Below are 16,234 nucleotides of genomic sequence, written 5' to 3' on the forward strand. Positions count from 1 at the left end.
ACTGAGGGGGGCAGGGCCTTAATAATCTCCATGAAAATGAAATGTGCCAATGCAAATGCAACTGCATACTAAATATCAGTGACCTACCACTAATGGTTCCCCATAAACTGACCTTATCACAAACTAATGTATTGTTGACGCCACCCACTGTGCCGCTGCAAACAGCATGCATAAGTCTCGCTTTTTCAACTTCGCCAAGGCAACACAAAAATAGAATTATACATAATAGAATGAATGCTGTTTTAAAAACTTTAAAACGAAATAATAGCAAGTGCACTTCACATTTTGCATGAAGCAGGAAAGTACTTTTTGCTAAAAATGTGATCATGCCATGCTTTCATTTCGTATAATTTTCTCAAAAAAGCACATTCAATTCTATATTGGGTGATTTAATAAATCTTACGATTTTTTATATTCTAGATGTTGATAATGCTAAATGTGTGCATTGAAAAACACAGATGAAGAGTATAACATGTATTTCATATCAAGGGCAAAATAGAGCTTTACATAATGTCTTTTGTTAAGTACATTGACCTCTATATCTCTAAATATTATTTGTTTTTTTGTGTTGTTGCATTTATGTCTCATAAATGTATACACCACATCTTCACAATTTTCATTATTGAGTTTAATTTATCTGGGGAAGTGTTTGAAAAGAAAATTTTTCATGTCAATACTTCTATTTCCTATGTATACACATAGTCAGTGAACAAATCACTTAAAACAAGCAACATATTCAAACAATTATGAACAAAAAGTCAACATACTTACAAGAAAAAAAAATTGGTTCAAAAACCAACCAAGGATTTCAAATGTGCAAGGTCTACAAAATTTATCAATCAAACTAAAACTTCTTCTAGCAAACTGAACCCATGACAAACAGAAAAAAGCTACAGAACCTCATTTACTTCTTTCAACATGTAATTCATCAGCTAACAGGATAAATTTTGAAACTAAATCTGATAATCAAATTCACATGCACACAATTTCATGTGTGTATTCTAGAAATGTATGAATAGGGTAAATAATTCAAATGCATAACAATTTTGATAAACCTACCAAACAGAAAAATAAAGTGAGGTAGTACACATCAGATAAGTAATCATAGGAATATTGATTGATTGATTGACTGGTGTTTTAACACCACTTTCAACACTATTGTGCTATTTCGTGGCGGTCAGTTTTTATTGATGGAGGAAGCCGGAGTCCCAGGAGAGAACCACTAACCTTTGGTAGGAAAACTGACAATCCTAGTCAATTAAGATTGGAGTTGAGTGCACCTGCCCCGTGCGAGATTCGAACTCACAACCTCAGTGTTGACTGGCTAGTGATACAGTAGTTAGACTACTTAGACCACTCGGCCACCGAGGCCCCCTCATAGGAATAAATATGCCATAACTATATCTGATAATATATCTCCAAGCACATGGTATTGTTTCTCCAAGATGAAAAACTTTTGATTTCCTATATAAATGTAATTCAAATTGAATTCAGAAATAAATTTGAAGCCTCCTCTTCATAATCTTATCTAACAAGGTTCTGTTTGACTTACCATGGTATCCCCTATGTCTTGTCTGTAACATCGGAATTGTTCTACTTCATCTGAAATACAGTTACTAAAACTAAACAAATTCCAATTCATATGTGTCAAACTATGCATCAATGATATTCAAAAGACATAGGAGTATATATTTCACATATAACTATTCATTATTTGTACATAAAAATCACAAGACTTTATAATACTTTGTTTCCCTAGGCTTATACCAAAAAGATCCCTTAGTGAACCTAATCCTAGTATGGTAACCTGTTAAACGAATTAATTTCACATTTTTAGTTCTCTTATTACCAATATATCGATCTCGAGGTAGTTTTTATAAATGAGTTACACTAGTTGAACCAAGGTCAATCCGTGTAAATGACATTATTGAACAGTGAATTCTTACTGTGACGTAATAACATAAGCATTGTAGCATACGAAATGTAGCGCACAAATTTCGAAAGTACTTTAAGTGCCACAAACTTATTCTGATTTTTTCGACTAATTACCAGTAATAAATTGAACTACTCTGTACAAGGAATTTGATAAGATGTTTTACCTGAGGTCCAAGAAGTATATGTTTGATCATCAGGGTACTGAACTTTGATTAACAGAATTTCTACCAGTGAAAAAAAGAATGGTTGTATCACAGGCAGCAACAGCTGACATTTTGATGGGTCAGACTCTAAAATCTCATCCTGTAATATGAAACACAAAGCTTAATTGGTCAGATTCTCAAATTTCATCCTGTAATATCATACACAAAGCTTAATTGGTCAGATTCTCAAATCTCATCCTGTAATATTAAAGACAAATCTAAAATCTCATCCTGTAATATCAAAGACAAATCTAAAATCTCATCCTGTAATATCAAAGACAAAGCTTAATTGGTCAGATTCTAAAATCTCATCCTGTAATATCAAAAACAAATATTAATTGGTCAGACTCTAAAATCTCATCCTGTAATATCAAAGACAAAGCTTAATTGGTCAATCTCTAAAATCTCATCCTGTAATATCAAAAACAAATATTAATTGGTCAGATTCTAAAATCTTATCCTGTAATATCAAACACAAAACTTAATTGGTCAGATTCTCAAATCTCATCCTGTAATATCAAAGACAAAGCTTAATTGGTCAGATTCTCAAATCTCGTCCTGTAATATCAAAGACAAAGCTTAATTGGTCAGATTCTCAAATCTCATCCTGTAATTACAAAGACAAAGCTTAATTGGTCAGACTCTGAAATCTCATCCTTTAATATCAAACACAAAGCTTAATTGGTCAGATTCTCAAGTCTCATCCTGTAATATTAAAGACAAATCTAAAATCTCATCCTGTAATATCAAAGACAAATCTAAAATCTCATCCTGTAATATCAAAGACAAAGCTTAATTGGTCAATCTCTAAAATCTCATCCTGTAATATCAAAAACAAATATTAATTGGTCAGATTCTAAAATCTCATCCTGTAATATCAAACACAAAACTTAATTGGTCAGATTCTCAAATCTCATCCTGTTATATCAAAGACAAAGCTTAATTGGTCAGATTCTCAAATCTCATCCTGTAATATCAAAGACAAAGCTTAATTGGTCAGATTCTCAAATCTCATCCTGTAATTACAAAGACAAAGCTTAATTGGTCAGACTCTGAAATCTCATCCTTTAATATCAAACACAAAGCTTAATTGGTCAGATTCTCAAGTCTCATCCTGTAATATCAAACACAAAGCTTAATTGGTCAGATTCTCAAATCTCATCCTGTTATACCAAAAACAAATATTAAAGATATTCCAATCTACTACACATTTTTTTTCTTTTGAAGATGAAAAGGACCATAACATTGGTAGAGTACATGTGAATCCCATAAAACGGAATTCAACCTGTATTTTATATTCTAAAAAACTTTTTCAAGGGATATTCATCTTTTCAAACCATTCTATTACAAGAATAGCCTTTTTTATTATGAAACAAATTGCCTGTTTATTGTAGATTTTGGTGACATTTCAAGAAAATGCATCATTTTTCTAAATGAAATTATGTCATTTACAACTTTTCATAAAATTGATCATGCCAAATATCTCAGAACCATTACCTACAGCTTTCCATATGGGTCAACCACTTTTGATTTTGTCATTGCAATATTATATCTAATATCTAATTATTGGCCTACCTGTAGAACATACCAAAAGGTAAATGGCATGTTACTAAAGTTCTCATCTATAGGATAATGACCTGGAATTGATGTGCAGGCCTATAAAAGATAGATAATATCTATTTCAGTCAAAATGAGTGTCAGGTGAATTGTGCAGATTCTTGTTTACTTTTCACTTTTATATATGTTATCATAAACAAGTCTTCTGATAAATATTAACAAATCATCCTTCTTTTACCAAAAATGCCCCCCCCCCCCCCCCTTTTCTTCATCACTCTTTGTATCTATGCAACTTGTTCCTTCCTTATTCATTTTTTCTTCTACTTATTTTTTTTATTGATTCCCATAACAATAAACATACAGTAATAACACATTAGAGTGCTTTGAATTGACATTTTCTTAATTCAGGCATATACAAGGGGGAATAAACGTATTTACACTTTTGGTATTTAGCTGAATTTTGTCTCCAAATGACCTTAGATCTGCTCCGAATAACCTTCTGACGTCAAGCAACAATCACTTTTTTATTGTGACGTCAAATTTTTAAAATTGTGATGTCAAATCTTACGGGAACTTGTGTGATTTTACGTAATGGCGGACAAATTTGCATACAAGTGTAAATACGTCTATTGATGATTTTTCCAAATCAGGTATTGAGGCTTTCAAAATTCCAAAATATACGTATAAAATAAAATGATCATATTCTGACTGTGCCCTTACTTTTCCTGAATACACTACATTTCTACATTTTGTGGGAGTTTTCACAATTACTTAAACAAGTTCTAGATGCAACAAGACATAGAAAACATTTCAAATATTTTGACATCAAACTAAATTATCTGATCACTTTCACAAGTAATGAAAAAAAAAGATTGCCCTTTATTAAAATGACTAAACCCATAAATTAACTGATAGTTGTGGATAGGGATGTTATCCAAGTTGTATCATTATTACCTAAAACAAACAGTTACAATGTATTGTATAAACACTTAGTGTGTGTTTTTCTCCCCAGGTTTATATGAGTGTATGTTTTGTGCATAGAAGTGAAGTTTTTTGCTGTAAATCTAGAAACAAATGGTCAATCTGAGTTTTGGAGTCCTTGTTTTGTAACCAATCCCAATTCAATGCTTTATAGAAGAAATAGTTACTCTTTCAATAAACAAAGGAATTGATCTTATTTAGCTAGCAAGCAAACATCACATCATGGTTATTTGTACACATTAAAGAAATACATTGTAAAAACCAATCAGATACCAGGCTTACAATTAAGTATGCCATATATGTAAGTTTCATCTACATAAGATTCATCAGTGGCCCTTGAATCAAAACAGTTGGAAAGCTAAATCAAATACAAAATTGAAGCGCATTATAGTAAATCATTAATTAGTTAATCACTATTTCTCAGGTTGTAAGCAGCATTATTCTAATTATTTTTAAAATAAGTATTTACCAGAACCATTTTTATCAGATTTAAAACATTATTTCTCCTTTCATCATCCAGACACAATGAGGCATCAATGATTAGCTTGGTATGATTCTCTGCTAATGCCACAACTATCTGACAAATTCCTTGACACACATCCTGTATATAAATCAAAGTAATTCTTATGTTAGAAAGGAAAAATTCTACAATTTGTCTCACAGTTCAACCATTTTGTTTAAAAACAGAAATTGTTTTTATTACACGTACTAAGTAACAGTATTTTGAATGATAAAGTAAAAGTTCACCAGGGATCTCCATGACCTGTTTCATGATGGCACACCGCCATCGCTAAAATATCTTCCGCCACCCGTCAAATGATCCCTGCCATCATTAAATTATTTGTACATCATATCCGGATTTCGACAATTAATGTTTCTTCAGTGATGTTAGGGATCGAAACGGTATTTGGAAGGCCATATAATTTACCTCAATTTAGGATAGACTCTTGAATTTTAAAGAGTCAAAATAGGATGAACGGATCATATAAACTCGATGGAAAATATAATACAAGCCCAAACGAAAAAATGTAAACAAGTCTAAATTGAAAACAACGTTCAAACCTATGATTGCGTTGGATAATAAAATGCTCCGCTGGGCGCAGCTTGATACGACCGCAGAGGTCAAACTCTGAACAGTTGGGGCAAGTATGGACACAACATTCAAGCTTGATACAGCACTGAATTTGGATTGTAATTAAATATTTGACACAGCATAGGTTTTCTGACACAGAATGAATGTGGTCTAAGAACTTAAAAATTTTAAATTTACCTACTCAAACCATATCATTATTATTTGCTTTTATATATAAATCAGAAATAATCAATTCAAAATGGAAAATTTTAAAGAAAAAAAAGGAAACCTCCCCCCCTAAATTTTTTGAACCCCCTTATGATTCATCGCCCCCAAACTCAATCCCAGCCTTCCCTTTGTGATATGGTACCTTGCAGTACAATTTCAGAGAGATCCATACACTTGAACACAAGTTATTGTCTGGAAACTAGAAAAATTTGTAAGGGTTCCGCGGAACCCAGTGTCTCGCCTACTTTTGCTGTTAATCGCAGGCTCAACAAAAATGAGATGATGAAAAAATTTAATAAAAATATTCCTCTCGATACAATTTTTTTATTGTAAGAAGCTTCTGTCCAAGTTAGGTAAAAATCCAGGATAGTTTATGAATCTAATAAATGTTTTAAAAAATTGAACTGCAGTAATGTTAACTGGAAGAAAAACTAAGTCCATTTATAAGTAAAATATGGATAAACAAGTACAAAATTTTAATAAAAATTTCCTTCTAGATACTAGCTTTTGATCATAAACAAACTTCTGTCCATGTTTGGTACAAATCCAGGATAGTTTAAGAAAGTTATTAAAATTTTTAAAACTTTAACCACAGAGTGAATGTAATGTTTCCTGGCAGAAATACTAAGTCCATTTATAAGTAAAATACGGAAAAACAGGATTTTTTTTTTTAAATTTACTTCTGGATACTATCTTAAGATCATAAACAAGCTTCTGTTGTTTTATTGTGTGCTGGTTCATATTCTGGACGCCAGTCTTTGCTCCTTTCTTTTAAAATCCTCATAACAAAAAACAAATATGAAGCTTAGAAATGGAAAAATATTAAATACTAAACTCGTTCAAAGGGTATCTACACGTCTCAATCTTCAAAATCGCTTATCTAAAAATAGAAGGACGTCCCCGGGTGCGGGAGTTTCTCGCTGCATTGAAGACCCATTTGTGCCCTTCGGCTGTTATCTGCTCTATGGTCGGGTTGTTGTCTCTTTGACACATTCCCCATTTCCATTCTCAATTTTATTCTGTCCATGTTTGGTAGAAATCCAGGATAGTTTGAGAAAGTTATTAAAATCTTAAAAACTTTAACCACAGAGTGAATGTAATGTTTCCTGGCAGAAAAACTAAGTCCATTTATAAGTAAAATACGGATAAACAGGATTTTGTTTTTTACAAAATTTACTTCTGGATACTATCTTATGATCATAAACAAGCTTCTGTCCAAGTTTGGTAGAAATCCAGGATAGTTTAAGAAAGTTATTAAAATTTCAAAAACTTTAACCACAGAGTGAATATTGGTGGACAATGCCGACGGAATGTAGGATCGCTATGTCTCGCTTTTTCGACAAAAGTTGAAGGCTCGACAAAAATGCTTGTTTTTTGGCCCCTTTTTGGCCCCAAATTCCTAAACATTTAGGACAATTACCCCCAAACTCAAACCCAGCTTTCCCTTTGTGATATGGAATCTTGTAGTACAATTTCATAAAGATCCATACACTTACACACAAGTTATTGTCATGAAACTAGAAAAATGCTTGTTTTTTGCCCCTTTTTTGGCCCCTAATTCCGAAAATTTGGAGGCAATTACCCCCAAAATCAATCCCAGCATTCCCTTTGTGATATGGAACCTTGTGGTACAATGTCAGAGAGATCCATACACTAACACACAAGTTATGTCTGGAAGTTACAAAAATGTTATTTTTGGCCCCTAATTCCTTAACTGTTGGTACCATAACCCCAAAATCAATCCCAACCTTCCTTTTGTGGTATTGAACCTTAAGGTAAAATTTCATAGAGATCCATTCACTTAAACTAAAGTTACGAGTGCGAAAACCAATGTGTCTACGGACGACGAAGACACCAACGTTATACCAATATACGACCGCAAAATTTTTTTGCGGTCGTATAAAAACTGCAATGTTTATACGTGTGCATGTAAAACAAATTTCTTGGTAGAGGGGTCTAAATACTGCACAAACAACATTTTCCAAAAGACACAAAAAAGTGAAAAGTATATTTTAACAAAACCCATTTGACTAACAGGTCGAACAACTGATGTTCTTAAACCCTGCTGACTGCCATTGATGATTGCCAAATAAATTGATCACCAGATGTAACATGGATCTTATATTTAATTTAATACCAAACAGAAAACAATACACTTGCGGAGAAAATGGTATACCGCAAACATGAGGTGCAAAAATTTGTACACCATATCCGGATTTCGACAATTAATGTCTCTTCAGTGATGTTAGGGATCGAAACGGTATTTGGAAGGCCATATAATTTACCTCAATTTAGGTATTTGTATTTGAATTCGTATTTTAGCAGATTTTTATTATTTAAATGAAGCATAATAGTAAACCTTTGTTCATAGTTTTCTCGTTGCTAATAACACCCTTTCTCATTTTTCAATTGTAAATGTCAACTACTCTTCATTTTGAATAACTGAAATTGTACTGCCACCCTCAAGGGGGGTCCCTTGAGCCAGCTAGACAATTTCGATATAACCTGACCCAAACCAATATTTTTGAACAAACAATATTGGTAAATCTGAATACTACAGTCATATGGGTCATGTTTGGTAGAAATCCAGGATAGTTTGAGAAAGTTATTAAAATCTTAAAAACTTTAACCACAGAGTGAATGTAATGTTTCCTGGCAGAAAAACTAAGTCCATTTATAAGTAAAATACGGATAAACAGGATTTTGTTTTTTACAAAATTTACTTCTGGATACTATCTTATGATCATAAACAAGCTTCTGTCCAAGTTTGGTAGAAATCCAGGATAGTTTAAGAAAGTTATTAAAATTTCAAAAACTTTAACCACAGAGTGAATATTGGTGGACAATGCCGACGGAATGTAGGATCGCTATGTCTCGCTTTTTCGACAAAAGTTGAAGGCTCGACAAAAATGCTTGTTTTTTGGCCCCTTTTTGGCCCCAAATTCCTAAACATTTAGGACAATTACCCCCAAACTCAAACCCAGCTTTCCCTTTGTGATATGGAATCTTGTAGTACAATTTCATAAAGATCCATACACTTACACACAAGTTATTGTCATGAAACTAGAAAAATGCTTGTTTTTTGCCCCTTTTTTGGCCCCTAATTCCGAAAATTTGGAGGCAATTACCCCCAAAATCAATCCCAGCATTCCCTTTGTGATATGGAACCTTGTGGTACAATGTCAGAGAGATCCATACACTAACACACAAGTTATGTCTGGAAGTTACAAAAATGTTATTTTTGGCCCCTAATTCCTTAACTGTTGGTACCATAACCCCAAAATCAATCCCAACCTTCCTTTTGTGGTATTGAACCTTATGGTAAAATTTCATAGAGATCCATTCACTTAAACTAAAGTTACGAGTGCGAAAACCAATGTGTCTACGGACGACGAAGACACCAACGTTATACCAATATACGACCGCAAAATTTTTTTGCTGTCGTATAAAAACCGCAATGTTTATACGTGTGCATGTAAAACAAATTTCTTGGTAGAGGAGTCTAAATACTGCACAAACAACATTTTCCAAAAGACCAAAAAAGTGAAAAGTATATTTTAACAAAACCCATTTGACTAACAGGTCGAACAACTGATGTTCTTAAACCCTGCTGACTGCCATTGACGATTGCCAAATAAATTGATCACCAGATGTAACATGGATCTTATATTTAATTTAATACCAAACAGAAAACAATACACTTGCGGAGAAAATGGTATACCGCAAACATGAGGTGCAAAAATTTGTACACCATATCCGGATTTCGACAATTAATGTCTCTTCAGTGATGTTAGGGATCGAAACGGTATTTGGAAGGCCATATAATTTACCTCAATTTAGGTATTTGTATTTGAATTCGTATTTTAGCAGATTTTTATTATTTAAATGAAGCATAATAGTAAACCTTTGTTCATAGTTTTCTCGTTGCTAATAACACCCTTTCTCATTTTTCAATTGTAAATGTCAACTACTCTTCATTTTGAATAACTGAAATTGTACTGCCACCTTCAAGGGGGGTCCCTTGAGCCAGCTAGACAATTTCGATATAACCTGACCCAAACCAATATTTTTGAACAAACAATATTGGTAAATCTGAATACTACAGTCATATGGGTAGTTGGTAATATTTCTTTTTTACTTATTTCTGAATGATTCATTGGTTGTTTGTTGTTTAATATCAACTAGTAAATATTACATGCACATCCCAAAATTTTTTTCTTACAGAAGTAAATCTACCATATGTTTTAGCGGTCCTTACCATATCAGAAGATTCTGTGGCCTTTTTAAACATCTCAGATAATTGTAATACATTTGGAAGGAATTTCTGTATTGTGTATGGAAATCTGAAATATACATCTGATTTAGAAGGAATGACATTGTGTAATTCTTGGAGCAAAATACATAATTCAATAAAATCCATAATGTAATTATTTTTTTTTTATCCATTTTGAGGGAAAATGTAATTTCCAAATAAACCAAGGACTGCAGTAAAGAAAATTAACAGAAATGGGCATACTTTAGATCACTTTCAAAAGGAATTTCAACCTTATTTAAATACTGTATTTTAAGAAATTAATGTGGTGGTTTTCATCATGCCACTGTGTCCCTATTTCATTATATGAAATTCACATTTTTAATACTTAGCATACATATCATATACAGATAATCAAAAATAAGGACGTATGAACAATTTGATGAACTTTTAACAATCACTTTAGTGGTAAAGTCCTTGTCTCAGATACAGTAAGCAATAGGTCAGCTATATGTGGTGTATGGAATGATTGTAAGGTGTAAATGTCCTTTTGGAAGGTTTCATCTGAACTTGACCTCATTTTCATGTATCACTGATAATATTAAGTTAAGTTATACCTGCAGTAAAACCCTTATCTTAAAGACTGTCAACATTAATACAATCATGACCAGTAAAGCAGGTGAGACATTTCAGCATGTGCACTCTTGTTTTTAATTAATTGAAGATAGAGGTTAACCTAAGGGAATCAGGATGAGAGAAAACATTGACTAGACTTTCCACAGCTGTATCAAACAGATTAGGATTATACAAGGTATGAAAGACTTGTAGTATCACAGGTTCTCCCTCCATTACAGGCACACCAAACTCAACCCAGCTAGAGAAGCACTTGAGGGCCTGGTCTTGCGCATCTTCTGGTGAAGTAGGTATCATCAGACTCTGCAGTAAGGTCAGAACTGAAATATACATAAATTCTTAGTTTCTAAAATTCCTGAAGTTAATCAATTACAGAGTTGTAACAGAGAAGATGGTAACTGAATTATCTTGATCCTGTGAACTGGATCATTTTTCAGTCTTGATTAACTAAACTTTTAAATCATCAAGTTTAAATTTCACTGATATTATCCGTCAAATATTTTTTTTATGTTATCTTATGATTTGTTTATCATATCATTAAAGGAAATAACTGGAAAAATGAAATTTATTAATGACTGTACTTAAAAATAATTAATAACAAACACATACCATGCTGTAAACCTTTTGTAAGTTCCTGTCTTAGTAGAGATCGTCTGTTCTGAGCAAGACTGGAACTGAAAAACTGTAAATAACATTTGTTTCATTAATTCTATATTATTAGCAATTAACATGTACTCATTGTGTAACATATTTGCACACTATAATGACAAAATTCATTTAGTATGCAATTTTTAAACTACAATTTTTTTCATTTTTGATAACCATCATTAAGTTTTTTTTTTAAATTTATTATGACATAGTTAGGTTCTTCTTATTGATGTTACCCACAATTTCTTTTTTTTAAAGCAAAAACTTGGAACAAAATAACACAATTCAATTCTTCAGTAGATGTCACTCCTAGTCTGGTAATTAACAAACTTTTTAATCAGCTATGACAATTCAAATATTTTATTTGGTATTATTTTGACAGCTTAATATGGTGGTATATTTTATAAATTAGAAAATCTGTTACAATTAGAACTTTTATACAAATGTATCCTACCTCCTCTGGTAGCACCCTGATAGTCTCTAACAATATATGTAGCCTCTGTGTACTCTGAAAACAAAATGGCTTTAGTTGGCAATGTTCTTCATTTATAGATATCTTTGGAATAGTGAAAAGAAGTTTCATGTTCAGAGCATGGCATTTTATAGTAAGTTTGAATATTGTGAAGTCAGAAATACCATATGTATCGAGGTTTTTTTAAAGGATAAAAGAAGAATGTGTATGAGGACACGAATGCCCGTGCTCAAGCTTTGCCATTTTTCAAGTTAAAAAGAGGCATAACTCTAGAACGGTAAACGACTCACAACCCAAATTCGAACCCTGTAGAGAATGTTGTGGTTAGTAGCATTATGTTTGAGTTTCATAAAATTTGGATGAGACAAACTTAAGTTAGAGTGTGGAAACAAAAATGGGATGGACACAAAGACTGAAGGACGATCAAGGGTAACACTTAATGCCCCCATTGCCCAAGGTGGGGACATAAAAATATAATGGTAATCTAGAATATGTATAAATAATTCGAAATACTCTTTTACCAAAGTTCTAATGTAATATGGTAAGGGAAATTCTAGTAAAGTTTTTCTAACTATCTCTCCTTTCAATTTGGGATTCCATAGAATGGATGTATTCTCATAATACTTATCTTTTCATAAGTTTAAAATCTAAACTGATTTTCTTGGTACTACAGAAATACATATCTTTTCTTAAATTTCTTTAAACAGCAATATAAAAAGCATTGAACACATTAAGTAAAATAGTCTTTCATTATTATTCATGCTGTACATCATACACTAAATAATATCAGGTAATTCATCAAACCAATTTCTGCACACAATTTTTAAATATAAAAATATTAGATAACTGCTTAAAACATGATTAAATTACAATTTATCGTTCATCAATAACATCCTCTGGAATGTAAAATTAAACATTATGTACAAATATTGGTAATACCATTATAAAGACTGTTTTAATACACAAATATATACCAATAAGATAATGACAAAAACTTAGTTTATTGTTTTCCATAATGATATTTTATTTTTAATCCTGATAAATCTACATGAACTGATTTGCATCTTATTGTTCAGTCAGAGAATAATTTCAATAGAGTAGTCTCTTGAAGAAGTTTAAAGACTTGTAGTTGGACTTTTTCTAGTTATGTAAACTTTGTGCTACATTGTACTGGTACAATTAGTATATCTTACATTTAAGTTAGGAATATTATCTCCCTGAAAACTTTGTACCAATGTCAACAATGGGTCAGGCCAGTGTTCTGGTGTCATATGAAGTATTAATGAAGAAATCTGAAACATTTAAACAAAAATATTTAATCATTTAACCCAATATAAGTTTCCCTTAGCTGAAAGTGCAGTTCATCCTTTTTATCTGAATACATGTTTGTACATATGCAATATTGTTATTCATTCTTCTATCTTAATATGTTTGTATGTATGTAGTGTTGATATTCATCTTTTTGTCTGAATTCATGTTTGAATGTATGCAGTGTTGTTATTCATCCTTTTGTCTGAATTCATGTTTGAATGTATGCAGTGTTGATATTCATCCTTTTGTCTGAATTCATGTTTGAATATATGCAGTGTTGTTATTCATCCTTTTGTCTGAATTCATGTTTGAATATATGCAGTGTCGTTATTCATCCTTTTGTCTGAATTCATGTTTGTATGTATGTAGTGTTGATATTCATCCTTTTGTCTGAATTCATGTTTGAATGTATGCAGTGTTGTTATTCATCCTTTTGTCTGAATTCATGTTTGAATGTATGCAGTGTTGTTATTCATCATTCTATCTGAATTCATGTTTGAATATATGCAGTGTTGTTATTCATCCTATTGTCTGAATTCATGTTTGAATGTATGCAGTGTTGTTATTCATCATTCTATCTGAATTCATGTTTGAATATATGCAGTGTTGTTATTCATCCTTTTGTCTGAATTCATGTTTGAATGTATGCAGTGTTGTTATTCATCCTTTTGTCTGAATTCATGTTTGAATGTATGCAGTGTTGTTATTCATCCTTTTGTCTGAATTCATGTTTGAATATATGCAGTGTTGTTATTCATCCTTTTGTCTGAATTCATGTTTGAATATATGCAGTGTCGTTATTCATCCTTTTGTCTGAATTCATGTTTGAATACATGCAGTGTTGTTATTCATCATTCTATCTGAATTCATGTTTGAATATATATAGTGTTGTTATTCATCCTTTTGTATGAATTCATGTTTGTATGTATGCAGTGTTGTTATTCATCCTTTTGTCTGCATTCATGTTTGAATATATGCAGTGTCGTTATTCATCCTTTTGTGTGAATTCATGTTTGAATGTATGCAGTGTTGTTATTCATCCTTTTGTCTGAATTCATGTTTGAATGTATGCAGTGTTGTTATTCATCATTCTATCTGAATTCATGTTTGAATATATGCAGTGTTGTTATTCATCCTTTTGTCTGAATTCATGTTTGAATGTATGCAGTGTTGTTATTCATCCTTTTATCTTAATATGTTTGTATATATGCAGTGTTGTTATTCATCATTTTATCTTAATATGTTTGTATATATGCAGTGTTGTTATTCATCATTTTATCTTAATATGTTTGTATGTATGCAGTGTTGTTATTCATCCTTTTATCTACTTTAACATAAATTCTATATCTCAATCAAATTAATGACATGGGTTAACCATTAATTAGAAAACCACCTTAAAAGTGGCAATTTTATATTGAAGCATTCAACTTACAGCAACACACAGCCTTGTCAGTACAATCTTAGGTCCAGCACCAAATTCTATGATTTTATCCAATAATCTGCTTTGTAAACCATCATACTGATCAGGGGGCACTTCATGCCTGAAAAATATGGGTATCTATCAGTCTTATCTACATACCATACTCCAGTAATATGGTTCAGTATTATGGTCCGAGTTAATTTATAGATGTATCTTCTAAGGTATAACAGCCTCCTGTCATACTAGAAAAAAAGCTTGTATGGAAGTTGAAAGGTAATTAAAAGTGGAAAGCGGCTAGAAGGTACTTGAAATGGGATTGTGGGTTCAAATGATTTTAAGAAAGAACAATATTAAGCTCTTTCAATTAATTTGTTGATGATATGGATGTGAGGAAAGAGTGCATTCATACGCATGCTTACACTTCTTATTTCCCCTGAGAGGAGAATTATAAGTTACTTTAACTTACAAATGTACTAATATTAATGGAAAAGACTACTTCGAATAATATGAAGTGTTTGTTTAATGTGTCTTGTGTATATGGCAAACTCAAATTGCATTTTTCAACTTTCTCTTTTGTTACATAATCTTCACTCACCAAAACCTAGAAATTTTCACATGTAAGGAATTTGCACCGAAATACTGTACTTCTGCAGTCTATAAAAGACAATAAACATATGATTAAATTTTTCATTATCGTTTATTTATTGGCAAATTCAAGCAATTAATGAACATTCATATGACACAAATATAATAGATGAAAACTAGATCTGTCTGAAAGACACGAATGGCCACGCTGGCAAAAAAAGCTTGAAGCCATTTTTAGGAGAGGAAATTTGAGAATGAAAGTCTATATAACTGTTAATTTCACAAAATTTTCAAAGTCAAAGGCCGTAATTTCGGCAAAAATCAGTGGATCGGAACCAAACGTTAACTCAACCTATAACTCATCATAGTAGACTTACATACTAAGAATCAGCTCAATATGTGAAGGCGTTTAGAAAAAAGTCTATATAACTGTTTGTTGCGGAATGATGGATAAGGGTAAAACTATATGGCCAGACCACTTTATGGTGGGGCCACAAAAATGTTTTTTTTAAGTTCTAATAAGCCCACATTCAAATTAGGATATTTTCCAAGAGTTTGGGGAATTATCTTTTCCCTGATTGTTCACAGTGGAACAAAAACAAAACAAGAGTGCACACTTCGAAATGTTTTGCCAGCTTAATTGATTAAAATTGAATTTTATGTTGAAAGTCATTTTACTATATATATGTATATGTCTCTGCTAAAAGTAACATTACATTATCAATAATCCATGAAAATAAGGTAAGGATCAAATGAACCATTTTTAGAATTTAAATTACAAACCTAATCACATAAACTGGATGTTGACCAATGAATGCTAGACCAATGAAAAAGAGGTAAAAGACAGATGAACTATGTCAAACTGACATATAAACTTTACAATCACTCTATACACAGAATATAGTTGACCGATTACTTTATTACTTTAGTATCTGAG

General features: G+C 31.9%; 1 protein-coding gene across 2 annotated transcripts in view; it reads right to left on the reverse strand.

Annotated features, from left to right (window-relative positions):
• The window catches only part of LOC127731597 (importin-13-like), a 41,395-nt gene that overhangs the window by 20,821 nt on the left and 4,340 nt on the right, over nt 1-16,234 (reverse strand). For both annotated transcript variants that reach the window (XM_052240359.1, XM_052240348.1), the window contains exons 4-14: nt 15,308-15,366; nt 14,725-14,833; nt 13,175-13,273; nt 11,964-12,017; nt 11,471-11,543; nt 10,965-11,181; nt 10,235-10,319; nt 5,146-5,277; nt 3,714-3,794; nt 2,100-2,238; nt 1,553-1,602 (exon numbers count right to left, since the gene is read on the reverse strand). In XM_052240359.1, coding sequence (XP_052096319.1) covers nt 1,553-1,602; nt 2,100-2,238; nt 3,714-3,794; nt 5,146-5,277; nt 10,235-10,319; nt 10,965-11,181; nt 11,471-11,543; nt 11,964-12,017; nt 13,175-13,273; nt 14,725-14,833; nt 15,308-15,366 — 1,098 coding nt within the window. The remainder of the gene's footprint in view (nt 1-1,552; nt 1,603-2,099; nt 2,239-3,713; nt 3,795-5,145; nt 5,278-10,234; nt 10,320-10,964; nt 11,182-11,470; nt 11,544-11,963; nt 12,018-13,174; nt 13,274-14,724; nt 14,834-15,307; nt 15,367-16,234) is intronic.

This window comes from Mytilus californianus, unplaced genomic scaffold, assembly GCF_021869535.1.
Source record: "Mytilus californianus isolate M0D057914Y unplaced genomic scaffold, xbMytCali1.0.p SCAF_1, whole genome shotgun sequence".
Lineage (NCBI taxonomy): Eukaryota > Metazoa > Mollusca > Bivalvia > Mytilida > Mytilidae > Mytilus > Mytilus californianus.